This window comes from Larus michahellis, chromosome 4 (genome assembly GCF_964199755.1).
Source record: "Larus michahellis chromosome 4, bLarMic1.1, whole genome shotgun sequence".
NCBI classification, from domain to species: domain Eukaryota; kingdom Metazoa; phylum Chordata; class Aves; order Charadriiformes; family Laridae; genus Larus; species Larus michahellis.
Window position 1 is genome coordinate 16,024,798 of NC_133899.1, and position 15,566 is coordinate 16,040,363.

The 15,566-nt window shown below is 36.8% G+C and overlaps 1 protein-coding gene across 3 annotated transcripts in view; it reads left to right on the forward strand.

Moving 5' to 3' along the window:
- Nucleotides 1-15,340, forward strand: part of ADCY7 (adenylate cyclase 7) — a 68,378-nt gene extending 53,038 nt beyond the window's left edge. For all 3 annotated transcript variants that reach the window (XM_074583093.1, XM_074583094.1, XM_074583095.1), the window contains 14 exons: nucleotides 142-214; nucleotides 1,030-1,127; nucleotides 1,846-1,930; nucleotides 3,587-3,724; nucleotides 4,948-5,010; nucleotides 5,599-5,637; nucleotides 7,031-7,194; nucleotides 8,407-8,488; nucleotides 9,063-9,218; nucleotides 9,931-10,077; nucleotides 10,488-10,595; nucleotides 11,408-11,522; nucleotides 12,134-12,258; nucleotides 12,378-15,340. In XM_074583093.1, the coding sequence (XP_074439194.1) occupies nucleotides 142-214; nucleotides 1,030-1,127; nucleotides 1,846-1,930; nucleotides 3,587-3,724; nucleotides 4,948-5,010; nucleotides 5,599-5,637; nucleotides 7,031-7,194; nucleotides 8,407-8,488; nucleotides 9,063-9,218; nucleotides 9,931-10,077; nucleotides 10,488-10,595; nucleotides 11,408-11,522; nucleotides 12,134-12,258; nucleotides 12,378-12,524 (1,540 nt within the window). In that variant the 3' untranslated portion in view covers nucleotides 12,525-15,340. The remainder of the gene's footprint in view (nucleotides 1-141; nucleotides 215-1,029; nucleotides 1,128-1,845; nucleotides 1,931-3,586; nucleotides 3,725-4,947; nucleotides 5,011-5,598; nucleotides 5,638-7,030; nucleotides 7,195-8,406; nucleotides 8,489-9,062; nucleotides 9,219-9,930; nucleotides 10,078-10,487; nucleotides 10,596-11,407; nucleotides 11,523-12,133; nucleotides 12,259-12,377) is intronic.
- Nucleotides 15,341-15,566: the final 226 nt, after the last annotated feature.

The window sequence follows — 15,566 nt, forward strand, 5'->3', positions numbered from 1 at the left end:
GACCTTGCAGAACTGTCAAATATGTGTAAAACAGTGGCACTCTCACCCTGTATACTGTGGAGCCTCAACTATGGCGATGCTTTTGCATATCCTCCTTGGCCTGGTGCATATATTTTGTAACGTGTGTCTCTCTGAATGCAGTCCGTGGTGTGGCAAATCCGATGACTTCTGGGGATTTTCACTGATTTTTGCAGAACCTGGTCTTGAAAAAGAGGTTGGTAGGAGCAAAATAATCCTTTTTGGTCTCTGACTTGCACTTCAGAGCAACATAAGAATATATTTGAAACTGTCTGTTTTTTTCATTCTGAAACTGGATTCGGGAGGTGGCTTCACATCCAAAGAGGTTTTGGTAACTAATGGAAAGCAGATCTCATGATTCAAGTTGGTAATTTTTCCCTGAGAATGCTAATTCTGTAGATTAAAGGAGATTGTCTGTAATCTGTGGTTAAATTCTTGCCATAAGGGAATTAGTAGGAGTTTGGCAACTTTCCCGTAAGAACTTCTCTTAAAAGTAACTTGGTATTTTTAAAAAAAAAAAAAAAAAAGTATTTCTGCATCCATCATGAAAATACAATGCTTTCTCTGGTTGCTTTATTGCAAGTGCACAACTACAACACTGTTATTTGTTAGGTACAGTGCACTTTTTCTGTTTGAATAACTGTCCTTTAATTTACTGTGCTGTGGTGTACTGTCTGTAGCTACTGGGGTGTGTGTGTGTATTCACTTTAGGTTTACTTCTGTGTATATCTTTTTTTTATAAGGATTTTGACTATGTGCATCTGTGAAGTGCTGATTTATATACTTGGTGGATTTCCCTCTAGGTTTAAAATTATCCTTTGGACTGGTCTGTTTTTCATGACAGATGTTCAAGTGAATTTTATTTGGTGGTTTTTCTTTTGTTCTTTTTTAGTTCTAGGTATATTTTTAACAGTACAGTATAAATTTGCATATATGTGTCATCACAAAAATGTAACGAATTTTAAAAGCCCCTGGACTTATCCTTAAGATTTATTGTAATCTGTGTTTCAGTATCGCACCATTCCTATTCTAAAACTGAAGAGTTACTTCGCATGTGCCAGTTTTGTGTTCCTCTGTATATTTCTAATACAGATGTTTATAATGCCAAAGTAAGTGTCAGTATTTTTATAAGTTATAATTCAAATTAACCAATAGCTAAAGTGAAACTCATGCATAAAACTTTTTAAAGTCTTTTGGAGTTCCTGAGGATTTACATTTGAGCAACATACACCTCTTAGGAGTAATTTACCCCTTAATAAAGGCATGCATTTATGTTGTTGGCATAAGAGCCTAGATATCAGTATGAAAATAAAATAGAAATATTTCTTTAATATTGTGTTTGCTTAGTACACATAGGGAGATGATCAGTTAAGTGAGAAATACTATTTCATAAGAATAGTTGGCTGTAAGCACATTGAGTGAGCAATAGAAAATGGGACTAACTGGTTAAAACGTGCTCAGTGATCCTTTTGTCTGTAGAGATACAAGGAGGGAACTTTGAGCTGCTTCTCATACCTCTGAGAAAGCAGATGTTTGATTCTGAATGTTATGCCATATTTGTTTTTCATGGCTGGTACAGTGCAATTTCCATGTGGTTTATGCATGGGGTAGTGGTTCAGGCTGTCAGGGAGGTGTAGAATATTTTAAAGTCATATTTGTGCAGCAGAGCAACAATAACCTGTGCAATGTTATGGTCATCCAGTGCTACTAGAAGAAAAATTGTATTTAAATTTAGAGAAGCACTGTTAGCAAACAGTAGTCTGAATTGTGGTTTGAAAATGTTTTTCATTTAACACTGATTTGTTTGATGCTTTCCCTTCTGTTTAGAACTGCAAAACTAGGAATTTCCTTTGGCATTGTTGGAGTCATCATTGTACTTATTTTGTTTGTGTGCTTTGCTGAGAAATGTATGGTAAGTTTATTTAAAAATAGTTCCTGTTTCCAAAAGTGGATGGATGTAATCGACATGGTCTATCTTTTAGGATGATGAATTATGCTGTTAATTTCAATAGGAGTTACAGGAGCCTTGAACCTTGAACTCGGTTACTAGAGGATTTAATTGCCTGAAACAGATTTTCATGTCTGAAAATTTTCACTATAATTCAGAATTATTTGAGAGCCAGAATAGATGGGTAGGAGGGGGCAGGAAGATATTAACACTTGCTGAATGGGGTTGGGTTTTTTAAATTGATTTTTATTTTTATATTTGTCCATAATAGTAATTTTGGTTGTAAATCCTGATATTTTCTGTACCAGAAACAAAATCAAAATACGTTTGAATGCAAGATTAGTTTTCATAGTCATTTATAAAGCCCCATGAAAATTACAAGTATATGAATAATTTATTGGCAACAGTTTCATAGCTGTTAGAATTCTAAATTCACCATTATATCAATTAGGACACTTTGCATTTGTAGTTCCTCTTTCTTTGCATTATTAAATGCATGCAATTACTGTTTAAAAAAATGTAGTGACCTAGGGATAGCCCATAGTGACATAGAGTTCAATGATACAAAATAAAAAAAACCCAACTCCTTCTCCACTCCAAGAACTGTCTGGAGGCAGGGGTGGGAGAGGGAAGGGATTTTAGAGTTCCTTACACTCATCAAATCTAGGTTGTGCTAGAGCAAGGGTGAGAGGGAATTCTGAAGTTCTGCTGAGAACATGCCACCATCCTCCTGTTGCAGAGTGGTGATGGTGCTCTCCCAGGAAAATTGCCACAGAAAGAAACAGTCTCCTACAGAGCCAGGTTCAAGTTGTGTAAAAGAGAAAAGAAAAAAAAAATGTAGTCTGCACATGGGATAAAGTTTTAGGATTAATTTAAAAGTAGAGTTAGATAGCATGTATGGTCATGTGTGTATATATATATGTTTATATATTCATATATATATTTTTATATATATATATGAGTGGATGGATTTTTTTATATATGTGCATGTATATATGTCTATATATAGAGAGAGGTGCGTGTGTATATAGGCATGTATGGTTTCTACATATGAAAAAACACATGGAAAAAAAAAATTCCAAGAGTGCAATTGCATCAGACTTGAGTTTTAGCTGGGAATGTTTTGCTATAGCATTGTTAAATAATGCTTGCAATTGTTAACAGTATATGCTTTGCTAGATGTTTTTGTCTATAGCAACAAATGGAGGATGGCAAGAAAGGGGGCTGTCTATGATTGGTTTTGATTTAGTCATCTGAAAATGTAGTTCAAATGTAACATTATAGCTCTATAACTAAAAAATACAACATAGCTTGACACGATATTTTTATTAATATAGTTCTAGAACATTCAATTAGATCATAAATTGTATTTTTAAAGAATAAATTCAGAAAATTTTAGCACCCAGCCGCATTGAAATAAGGAAGCATTATCTCCATTTTCAGCGGTGGAAAGGCATTAGGCATTTAATCTGAATGACTAGATTGAGTTCTAAATTAGGATTCCAATGAAGACTCTTAATACTCTCCTGCAGAGAAAAAGTATTTTATATTTAGAAATACTTCTTCCTATGTATCCAAAGTGTTACCCATGTTACTGAAACAAATTAATTTTGTTTACAGAAGTGCTGCTCAGAACGGTGGCCTTCCCTGCGCCATCTTTGTGCCATCTCAGAAAAGGTGGAAACAATGCCTTTACTTAGACTTCCGTTAGCAATCATCACTATAGGTGCCTTGCTGATTATAGCCATTTTTAATTTGGTAAGTAATCACATTATGTTTATTCTGTGAATTTTGTGTAACATCCACAGATTAAGTAACTTCCTGTATTCTTTTCAAGTACCTTGCTTTTTTGCTGCTTTTCCTAATGTATGATTCATGAGTTGAGGATAATGGATATCCTCAAGGATATCCACAAGGATAATGCACAATGCCACGTAAAAGCATTAAAAGTAAAATTTCCCGGTTTGTAGAACTAAAAGTTTCTGTGGTAGATTTGAGTTCTGTTTTATATCACCTTTTCTTGCTTTCAGGATGGCATTTATAATTACTGTTGATTGTAACCATCATCACTAAGACTGTCTTCCATTTTTTTTTAATGTGGGTATAAATGTTTGGCTGCAGTGGGTAGAAGTTTGAAGCAGTTTACAGTGCTATTTGCACTAGCTAGTAATATTGCAGGTGAAGGAGGGAAGAATATAGCTTGACTCTTAAAACCAAAGACATTATGGGTAGTTACTGCTAGCCTAAGATGCAGACAGAGTCTGTCTTTTAACTTTAGTTTGCGTATTGTATTGCACGTGAGGTACATATATTTGAAAAACAACCCTTTGGAGTAATGTCATGCTCAAGACCACTCTGTTGGTTTTGTTTTTTTTTTTAAACGAGCTTTATATGAGATACCATGTTAACAGTTACACCTGTCTGATAGCTAGCTGCTAGAAGTGATGTCCTTCTGATCCCACATGTTCGGTCTGCCGTTATTATGATGCCATGGGGAGTTTATTCTGAAAGCTATGCTGCAGAAAATACTTAATTTTCTTTTCCAGGGTTGTTTTTCTGCTGGCTTAGGTCCTTCAGTTGACTCACAGTGGTGTCATGTGGACACTACCAGAGACAGCCTAAAAGAAAACAGGAACAGCAGCTGTGAAACTGGGGGGCTGAGACAGAACCACATGTTTGTTCCAGTTAGCTGTTACATTAACGTAGCCATAATGTGAAGCTTTACCCTGAATTTAAAAATGAGCAACTAAATACTTCACAATTTTAACCTTCTTTACCTTGTGTGTGCATATATGTTTAATACAACCATATGGGATATCATTGTATTTCAACATTTATATTGCAGTAGCACTGAAAGGGAAACCAGATCAGGACTCATTGTGTAATATATGGAGAAAAATCTTAAAATTAGTGACTACCTGCTAACAAGTTTGTATGATGATTTTCTTGTTGTTTTCTTTTTTTTTCCTAAATAAATCAAGACTACTGAAAAGAACAAACCTGCAAACTTCACTGGATCAAATGAGCTGTGTGCTACCACTTATGTGAGTAGAGTGCAGTCTTAATTTCTAAGATTAAAATTAAATGCGTCTTGGATGGTGTGTATAATATAGATGGATGGCAGCATTTTCATATCTTTTAATTTTTTTTATACAGATAGAATTTTTAAATCATTGAACACAAAGACTGACTTGTGCCACAAGGAAGTTCTAAGGATATTTTCTATCATTAGCTATGGCTTTACTTTTAGGGGATTTTCGAAGGTCTGGAGTACTCATGGATAAAGCTTGAAGTCTTGGCTTATTTTGGTTCTCAGCAGCTTTGAAAGGTGTTCTGTAGCATTTCTATGAGGATAGATTCAGCACTTAATAATGACACAAAGGGATTATTTCTGAGGGTTTCATTTTTTCTCTCTTTAATTCCAAAGTAGCATTCTGTTTTGAGATCATCCAAATGTTTGGGATGCCCCTTTTTCACCTGGCCGCCCCTTTAGATGACGGACACGTTTTTGAACCATGAGGTTGTGTGAGGACCCTTTCATTCAAGTCCTTATGACAATTGATAAGTTACACATATATAATGCACATTGTACTCATCTGGTAATTTTCTGTTCTTCCATGTCTGTAAATCAGCCTTTTGGAAACACAACTCAATCCTGCGTTGAGGAAACTGTAAGTAGTGAATACATGTTACTTGAAAACCCAAATCTTTGAATATTGTATATATTGCTGGCAACTGGCAGGTTCTGTTGCTTTATAGAACAGCTTTTTTAGGTATCTGACAGCCGAAGAGTTCTTAATGAAATCAAGATGTTTCATCTGCTGTTGCTGTGCTGAATACGGTATGGCTTTGCAATTTTTTGAAATTTCAGACTAGATCTAAAACTTTGAGGAGAAAGCAGTAGAACAGGATGATGATTATGTTCAAGTGTGGGAGGTGAGAGCTGTACTTGCAAGTGTCACAGTAAAGTATCTTGATAGAGTGAAAGGGTTTAAATGGCCAACAGACCTGTGTCAGTGTTCTCCACGTAGGGGTTTCTTTTCAGAGGTTTGGCTTCAGGGTTATAACTGTAAGTGTTCGTTACCTTTTGTAGGCTAGACTCAATGTCTTTAAGGTGATAGAAGTGATATAATATGATACTATACAGGCTCTGATCCTGAGTTGTTGTGGTTTTATTCACTTCATCAGAAACATTAACTGTTTAGCTAAGACTCTCCAGACCTATGGTAGGTCTGGGCTATTATGGGTGAAAAACTCTGCTTTGTACATAAAGAGAAATAAACTCTTGAGGAGCAGAAGCTGAGGTAATTTTAGAGGTGTTTGCAGACTAAAGTATGTGAGCTCAGCATCTTATACCTGTGCATGCGGATGGAGGGAGCAATCCTGTCTCTGCAACGCACTTTGTACCACCTGACAGTTTTAATGCGCCCAGCTGCCTGCTGCCTTTGGACGCCATGCCTGAACTGTGACTTCTCTGGGAAATTTATCAGTAATTCCATTGGATAATGACCCTCGCCTGATAATGCTTATTAGCATCAAAGTTCTTATGAAGGAGCTGTGTCTAAGGTTGGATAACAGGTCACGGTCTTCACGTGTTACAGCTGGGGGAGCTGGGAATGTGGAATCTGCTTAAGGTTGCAAGGGAGGGAGCACTGTCAAAAATCGGACCAGGATGCTGGAGTTCCTGGTTTAGAGCCTGTTCACTGGGCTATGAACCTACTGTAGGTCAGTCCTCAACTTTAAATAAATAATTCCTTAAGTGAATAGACTTGAGAAGATAAATTTTTAACACTCTTCAGTTTTTATCTGACACTGCTTGTGTTGGTGTGATGCTTTTTGTTGAAATCTTTTTGTCTTTAACAAATTTAAAAAGTAACATAAAAAAGTATTAGGTTCAGCCTTTTAGTGTAATTAAAAAGTAAGCTTTAAGTGTATTTAGCAAGTAATTGTAATTTCTTCTATTTAAATTACAATGATCATGAACTTCGAGCATTTGCTGTGGTTTGAAAGTCTCTTAGGCATAAAGCCTGAATAACGCAACGCTCTTAAATTCTTCTTTTACAGTATTATGCTTACTGCTGCATATTGGGGTTCATTGCTTGCTCCGTATTTCTTCAAATCAGCTTCGAACTCAAAGTTCTCCTCCTGTCCGTTGCTGTGACTGTGTACCTCATCATTTTTAATACCCTTCAGCATAGAAACTCGAGCTTCTGTGGCAACAGTACCAGGTGCAGTGTAAAGTTTCTTGTAATTGACAATAACGTTTCATTAAGGAGGCATTAGATTTTTGAATGCTTACTGGAATATTGAAATATCAAAATCATGTAATCCAGACATTACAAACCTCGCTGTAAAGTTAATGACATGGACATCATATTAGACCATATAAACTTTTTTTTTTAAGAAAGCGTGTGTTTTCTGAAAAAATCTGTAGTATGGATTCTGAGATGTCTGGAAGCTTAGCTGATATTAAAGACTAGGGGGTAGAATATTAATCTCATAATAAGGTATGAAGTAAAGCCTTGCTAAAAGTCCGATGCTCAAGTTGTGCTTGTGAGACCTCACTAGTCAATAGGGTGGTGAATTTACCTTACTAACCTCACATTATTTTGAAAAGTAAGAGCAATTTACCTGATCTAATTGAAGAAATTTAAAACATACTTAAGAGAAATAATGTGGGTTTTACTCTTTATTTGTAAGTCTCTCTCAAATTCCCAGCATAGTGTCATAGCTGAAGATTAGGATAAATTTATTTTGCAGAGGCCAACTGTGAGCTGTCAGCACAGCTTAAAAAAAGCCTAAATGAGCTCTTAATTTAGCCTCTTGATCTCAGGCTATTCATATAATGTAAATTTAGTTCGATGCATTTGTGAAAACTAATAGATGTGGTCAGACAGACTGATCTCACTATGAAATATGAGTGGCGGCTCAGATTTGTATGGAATTGTATACAGGTGTGATTTAATGGCTGTCTTTGTTTTAGCAATTCCAGTTATTATTAGTTATCATCTTTCCTTCCACAAATAAGAAAGTTTCTTTCCCTACTTCAAGGTTTTGTTGGCTGTGTTTTTGTGGGGCAGCGTGGGGAGGAAAACTGCAACTCAGTGCAGTGGAAATTAAGATGGCTCCTTTAAGATAAAGCCATGTTTACTTGAGTATCTCACTACAATAGCTAATCAAGGTTTCAGCACCTGTTTTGTCATTACATGAAACACGGTTCATGTACTGAACTGAATGATAAATCCTTTCTCATTATTAGGATAGGGCCTATAACCAGACAGCCACTGGCACAAATGAACAATGGCATTGGTGGTTTATGTCTGAAGAAAGACACCCTCTGCCGCTATGCTCTTCTTCCCTTCCCCTGCTCCCTCCAACCCTTAATCATGTGGATTTTCTTAAAGGATACAGATAACTTTGTCTTGCTTTCTTGTTTTCAGGTTTTTCATCAAAGAGCCAAGGATAATGACTAATTTATATCTGGTTCTGTTTTACATAACCCTCATTTTACTTGCAAAACAGGTATGTGTTTAAAAAGCAATAGGTTAGTTCTTTTACTTGCAGCAAACTGATTTAAATAAAATGCAAAAGTGCTTTCAATTGAAATTGTGCTCTAAGTTAATACATATTTTTGTCTTTTTGTATATTCTTGTAGTTAGATGTAGATAATGTACTTGTACTTAGTTATAGATAATGCAAAAATTTTTACTGTGAGAGGGTGGGAAAACTTTTATATTTTTCAATAGTGTTTGCATTACAGAAGTCCGAACTTTCAAATTCTTCCAATTGGGATCTGTCTGTATTTATAGGACAATATTCATCCTAAATCAAGGCAATAATTAAAGAAAAAAATAGTCACCATATTATTAAAATGTAATTTTGGTAAATACACCTGACGGTACACAGATGGCATTCATTCATACAGACTGCTTTCTATTTTTGTGACCTTTGTTCTCAAAGTGCATTTTTCATAACTATATGGGCTCAAAAGGCCTTGAAGAAACTTTATTGCTGCTACGCTTGTTGAGTAAGTGGACTAATATTTTTCAGTGAGATATTATATGTATTTAATTTATCATACTTGGTCCCTTTGCAGATTGACTATTATTGTCGACTGGATTGTCTGTGGAAGAATAAGTTTAAAAAAGAACATGAACAGTTTGAGACGATGGAGAATGTTAACAGGCTTTTACTGGAAAATGTACTTCCAGCACACGTTGCTGCATATTTCATTGGTGAAAAACGAAATGAGGTATGTTTAATCTCTGCTATGTGAAGGACAGTAAATTGGACTTCTGCGACATAGAATGTCATGCTAACAAGCACACAGAAGACTATAATGTTCTGCACTCTTTGCCTCTTGTTTGTATCCCAAGACCTTTTTAAACCCAAGAATCTGCTATCCAGATGGCCTCAAAAAATGCCATCTTTTAGTGTCAGTCTCTGAAATCTGTTTTCAGAATTGGTAGTTTGGTTTCAGGACACAGTTTGAGCTTGGCAAATATTTAAAAAGGATTTACTGCTTTCCAAAGACCATATTTTACCAGAGAAGATTGGCCTTCTTTTTAAAGAAGTTAGTTGCAGAACAGATAGTATCTCCTTGGTAACAACCCCAGTGAGAATTTCATCGATAATGATTTTTTTTTTTTTTAAAGACATCCATCTTATTCTACCAGCATACAATCAAAATAAATATTGCCGATTTCAAAGCCATGGTAAGCATCAGAAGACTGGCACTATCCAGAATAGATGAGAATCTTTAGGACATAGACATCTCAGCTTTTCATTAGGCAAATCAAGTTTGTTAATGTTTCTGATGAAATAAGAGATTCCCACTGTGCTGTAGTTGACTTCATAGGAAAATGTAATTTGATTACTGGTTACAAACAATAGTCATAGTTTTGAAACCTGTGGTGGAAGGTGACTGCACAATACATGTGTGAATGTATTTGATTTTCCTGCAGGACTGGTACCATCAATCTTATGACTGTGTCTGTGTCATGTTTGCCTCGGTACCAGATTTTAAGGTGTTTTATACTGAATGTGATGTCAATAAAGAAGGCCTGGAATGCTTGCGACTGTTAAATGAAATCATTGCTGATTTTGATGAGGTAATTAAGCTTCTGGCAAAAATGGACTGGATGACATGTTTACTGCAAAATAAAATGTTTCAGCAGATCTGTGAGTGTTGGGGGGGAGGGGAAGCTGTTAAGCTGAACTAACATTGAGTTCAGCCTCGCAATTTTGAAATATATAGTCACATCTGATGGGGTTTTTCAGTTACATCATTTAATGCATTAGTAGTATGGTTTGAAAGTCCTGAATTTCAGTACTTTATTTCAGAACTTCAGCGCTTTATTTCTCCTATGAGCAGGTAGAGCAAAACTGTGAAACTAATCCTCAGTACTTCCTTATCTAACCTTTATATGATTGATAGGATTCCTAGAGATGTTTCATGCTTATTGTAGACTGAAATACGGTATTAAAGTCTCAAATTTCTATTTTCCTTCCCTTCAAACAGCTCTTGTTAAAACCTAAATTTAGTGGTGTTGAAAAAATAAAAACCATTGGAAGCACTTACATGGCAGCAGCTGGCCTCAGCGTTACGCCAGGCCAGGAGAACAACCAGGTACGTTGTCTCTGAAATCTGCCTTGGGTGTTCTGTGTATTCTGTGTGTACGTAGGTGTGTCTCAAAGTAACAGAATGTAACATGATATAAAAGAGAAAGTAAATCACCAAGAGTGACTTTCTGAAACGTGGAAAAAGATGATAAAACTGTATTGGCTCCTGTTGAATTCACTATTTATCTCCTAGTTCCATTTTTTTCCTAAGCAGCATTAAGTCTGTAACCCCAGCACACTTTTTACATTTTTGATCTTTGATTCCTGTAGCTTAACATTTCTAGATGCGTAACAGAATAGCTCTAATAATAGAGAAGTCAGAGAACAGCTGCCAAAGAAAAGACCATCTCAGAATTGGACAGTAAGCGATGCCTGAGAACTGGCACAAAAAGAGAATCCTCAGGTGCCACATTAGATCTTAATCTGAAACTGTTTGTCACCGGGAAGAATTAAAACCGATTTCTGTGCTCAGGCTCATTTTCACTATAGCAGGTTCATGTATGACATCAGGATGAACATACGTATTTTATAAAAAACATGTAAAATTAAATCTGGAATCCTCAAGGACAGACATAAACTCGTTGAAAATTTAATCATATAATTCTTGTTGCCTCCTAGCCATTCCAGTTCAATTTAATGTGTTTTTTTAAATCCATTTGGAATGTTTGAGCTATGCAATTCTGCACAGCTACAAGGATGAGTGGTCTTATCCCTATAAACGTGTAACTTTATTCACTAATAGTACTGGTTTGCAATAGTAGCCTGAGGCAGCCTTCTGTGTTGTAATTTGATCATCAACCTGTGGTATGAATTGCATAGGAGAAGGAAAGACAGCATGCTCACATTGGGATTATGGTGGAATATGGAATTGCCTTGATGAGTAAACTGGATGGCATCAACCGACATTCCTTTAACAACTTCCGCCTACGTATTGGTAAGTTCAGCTCATGAAGAACCTGAACTCTGCAAAAAAAATTAAAAATGAGGTAGGATGACTTTGGTGAGTGCTGGGGAGCCCTTCTTAACACCGAGCACAGTATTTGGGTGATTATAAAATGCTGAGTGGCTGAAGGGAGTGTTGTCTAGTCTAGCTTTTGAAATACGCCAAGCTCCTTCATGGATGGGCTTTTCCAGTCACTGGAGGGAGCAATACAAAGACTGCAGCTGGATGAATTTGGAGAAAATTAAAGGTATGGATGAAGAGTGAAGTACCCTGTTATTAACTGTTGAATAAAGACAGTATTGTCATTATACAAATGTTTATTTCTATATATTAAAAGTAGAAAAGGAAGAATTTTGCTTTGGCATGAACTTTGCCCTAGCTCTTTCATGGCTTTCCCATTTTACAACGGATGAGTCACTTCACGTCTCCTGACTCTCAGTACTAATATTTATAGAACAGCACTAATACCGATTGCTAGAAATGTATTGCAGGGTTAAATTTTGGGTTTTTTTCCCCTGAAGCTTGTGACTTATGGCTAATAATGAAGCTAGATATCACATAACTTTCTACTTCAGTAATGATACCTGCTTTTGTTTATACAGGAATAAATCATGGCCCTGTGATTGCTGGTGTGATTGGTGCCCGGAAACCTCAGTATGATATTTGGGGCAACACTGTTAATGTTGCTAGCCGAATGGAGAGTACGGGGGAACTTGGGAAAATCCAGGTAAGCATATCAGCCTTGGAATGTCTAAGAAATTATTTCTCATTGGTTTGGGATTTTTTTTTTTTAAGATGTGAATAATCAGAAGAAATTCACGAGTTTCTAATTCTTTTCACGCAAAGGTCACAGAAGAAACGAGTAAAATACTACAGGAGCTGGGATATTCATGTGAATGTAGGGGACTCATTAATGTCAAAGGCAAGGGAGAACTGAGGACTTACTTTGTTTGCACTGAGACTGCCAAATTCCAAGGAATGGGACTGAACTGAGGCTGTGATGAAGTTAATGAGAATAGACTTAGAACTGCCTCCCTTCTGTGAAGACTTAGAATTTCCCTCCTTATGTGAAGGACTTTATTCTAAAAACATATATATATATATATGCTATTCCCGTTTATTCTACACCTCAGGATAGGAGAATGATTTTTATTTTTTTTATTTTTTTTTTGAAAGAAGAGTTCTGAAAAGTTCCTAGAAGACACGCAACCACCAGTCTGGAAATGACTACCTTTTCCTGAAATAATTTGAGGATTTCCCTGGAATTGCCATGAAACACGTTCACTTAGTTCCTTCACTTACTTGCACTGGGGGAGCCCTAACAGCTCCAGTAAGAGCGTCTGTGGATGCACTGTAGAACTCATTACCGCGTTAAAACATTCCACTGCTTCAGCCTTTGGCACACGCCTGCTGACAGTGTCGCCTTTGTCACAGACACGCGAGATGATGATACTCTGGGCACTGCGCGTCCTGCTCTTAATGCTGAACGGACTTCAGAGCAGACAGCGGCTGAATAATGGAAAGAGGAACGGAAGTAAACTCAAATACATCATATGATAATTGTGCTGAACCCCCTTGGAAAAAAATTAATTGCAGAGTATCGGATCACTTTTTTATTATCTTCGCCTCCTCCATAGTCGTACCTTGTATTATGCAAATGTTTTCATGGCCAACAACTGTTCAGAAATAACCTTCATCTAGTTCAGAGCGTTTACATTGTATTACATTTCCCCTTCGTATTTCTGTGCCTCTGCATGTACATTTTATACAGTCACATAAGAGAATATCTATAAAATTCTGGCTTTAAATTTCAAAAAATAGACCTGATCTTGGGGAGCACTGAGCACCTGCAGTTTATCCTGCGCGCTTGGCTAGCCAGGCTCCGCTAACAGCTTGCATCGCTGACAGCCGGCAGGAATCCTGCATGGGACTGTGTTCTTGAGGGCACTTATGGAAGAAAAAATAGTCTGTTTCAAATTGTTTGGAAACTGAAGAACAGAACTAGTAAGATAGTACTAGAAACAGTAGCAGATACGGTGTAAACAGAACTGCATCTGAGGTGGGCTTGGGGTTTGTTTTTTCTGTTCTTGTTTCTTCAATTTGACCGGCCACTGGCTGGTTTATGCCTTTTAAAGACAATGCTGTTTATGAAATAAATTGGTTTTGAAGGTTACAAAAGGATGTATGGAAAAACCATATTCATAATGGAAATGTTTCAGCAGAGCCTCATGAGGTCATGGCAATTTGCTGTAAGTTAGTTTAGTTTATAAGGTTTTTAAGCTGTTAATGACTTTTGCTAATTTCTAAATTAGCATTTCTCTATGTATTGCAATCGCTTATCTGTTTTCTGTTGGTGGAGTTGATAGTACTTTGTAAGGCTAACATCTTGTACCCAATTATATGTATTAACTAAGGATGGATTCCCCCTCCCCGATGCACCACATGTCGGATGACTGAAGGGCGCAGCAATTAACGAGTTCAGCATCTGGTTTGTCAAGCCTTACTCTCCCTACAGTAGCAAACAGCTACTGTAGAAATGTACAAAGCACCACTTACTAATATTTCTGGGTTTAGTACTAAACCACACTGGAAAGGTGTTTAACAAGCAGTCCTATGCATCACTGCCGCTTTCTAATTACTGTGTAATTTCTTTAGAAGATGAAGTGACTATGTTTCAAGACAGGAACAAATCTAAACGTTGTCCAGCTGTGGATTAAAAATTGTGCTTATAGCCTTTGTCAATTTGGTAGGTCAAAACTGTGTTTGTAGTAAGTCTCCAACAGAAAATAGCACGTTAGAAAACCTTAATTTGAGGTTGTCCGGTTCCTGTATGGACTCTGCTGAAGAAGGACGTTTCACACTTGGCGTCTTGTCAGTATAAGGTCAGTGTTGTAGTTGAATAAACTTCCAAACAGCTTTTGCTACTCTTCTGTGTTGTATATTTGTAGTAACAGATGCTCATTTCTTTTGAGATTTTTTATTTATTATTTTGTAAGGACCACGCTTGTAAGGAGTCAAAGGCTCCTTTCAGCAGTCTTTGATGTCGTATGTTAGGTAAAGTGACTGTTTGCCTCATGAATATAGTTTGGGAAGTGCATTATGCCTGCAGATGGAGCTGGCTCTGAAGTGTTTCTGCTCACAGACCTGGTGGAATGTAGGTTAGCTATGAAAGAAAATTCGCTGTCTGTAACAGCATTTGGAAACGCTTTTGTTTACATTATACTGCCTGTCAGGCCAGTAACTTGCTTGGGCATAACTTCAACTTCACCTCAGTTACAGAAGTGGCGTAGAGAGCTGTAGCTTTCCAACTGGCAGAAGTAGGGTTTTGCTGCAGTTTGAAAAGGCTGCTCAGGGAATGTTAGTGCTCTGGGCACGGCGTACTTGGGCAACTTAGAAACTCTGTAGTGAAAAAGGGGTCCTACCTGAGGATGACTTTCTAATCTCTCATCGGAACTGGAACTGTATAATATGAGAGCTATATTCAACCACAGAAAAAGTTCAACTTAAGAAGCAACTGTATTTAAGTAATTGTTTTCAGCAGTCCTTTGGAGAGCAAACTGTGAAATTTAAGATTGAGGAAATAACCTTGTTAGAAAAATATTTCTTATAGCATTATTGTTAAGAGGAAAAAACGGCACTGTATCTAATTTGAAGAGCTAGTAACGTCTTGAATTAGCAATCTATTTTAAAGAACAAACTTTTGGTTTTACTCATAAAATAAAAAACTCTGTAAACATGTTTGGTTTTGCAGTTATTTTGATGATGATTCCCATGAAAAGGAAGTGTATTTCTTATGCCCCTATAGAGTTAATGACAGTGGGTTTACTTATAAAGTAAACTCAATAAAATACGCAGTGACATACTTGCATTCAACGGCTAAAGAATCATTTCAACACTCGGTTTTCTGCCATCTCTGGCCTCCTACTCTATGGAAGGTAAGTGATGGGAAATGAGAAGCTCTAGAGTGAGCCAGTAACGATTTGGCTGGCACGGTGGTTGTGCATCTTGTCTTCTCCTGTAGCACGGAAATGACTT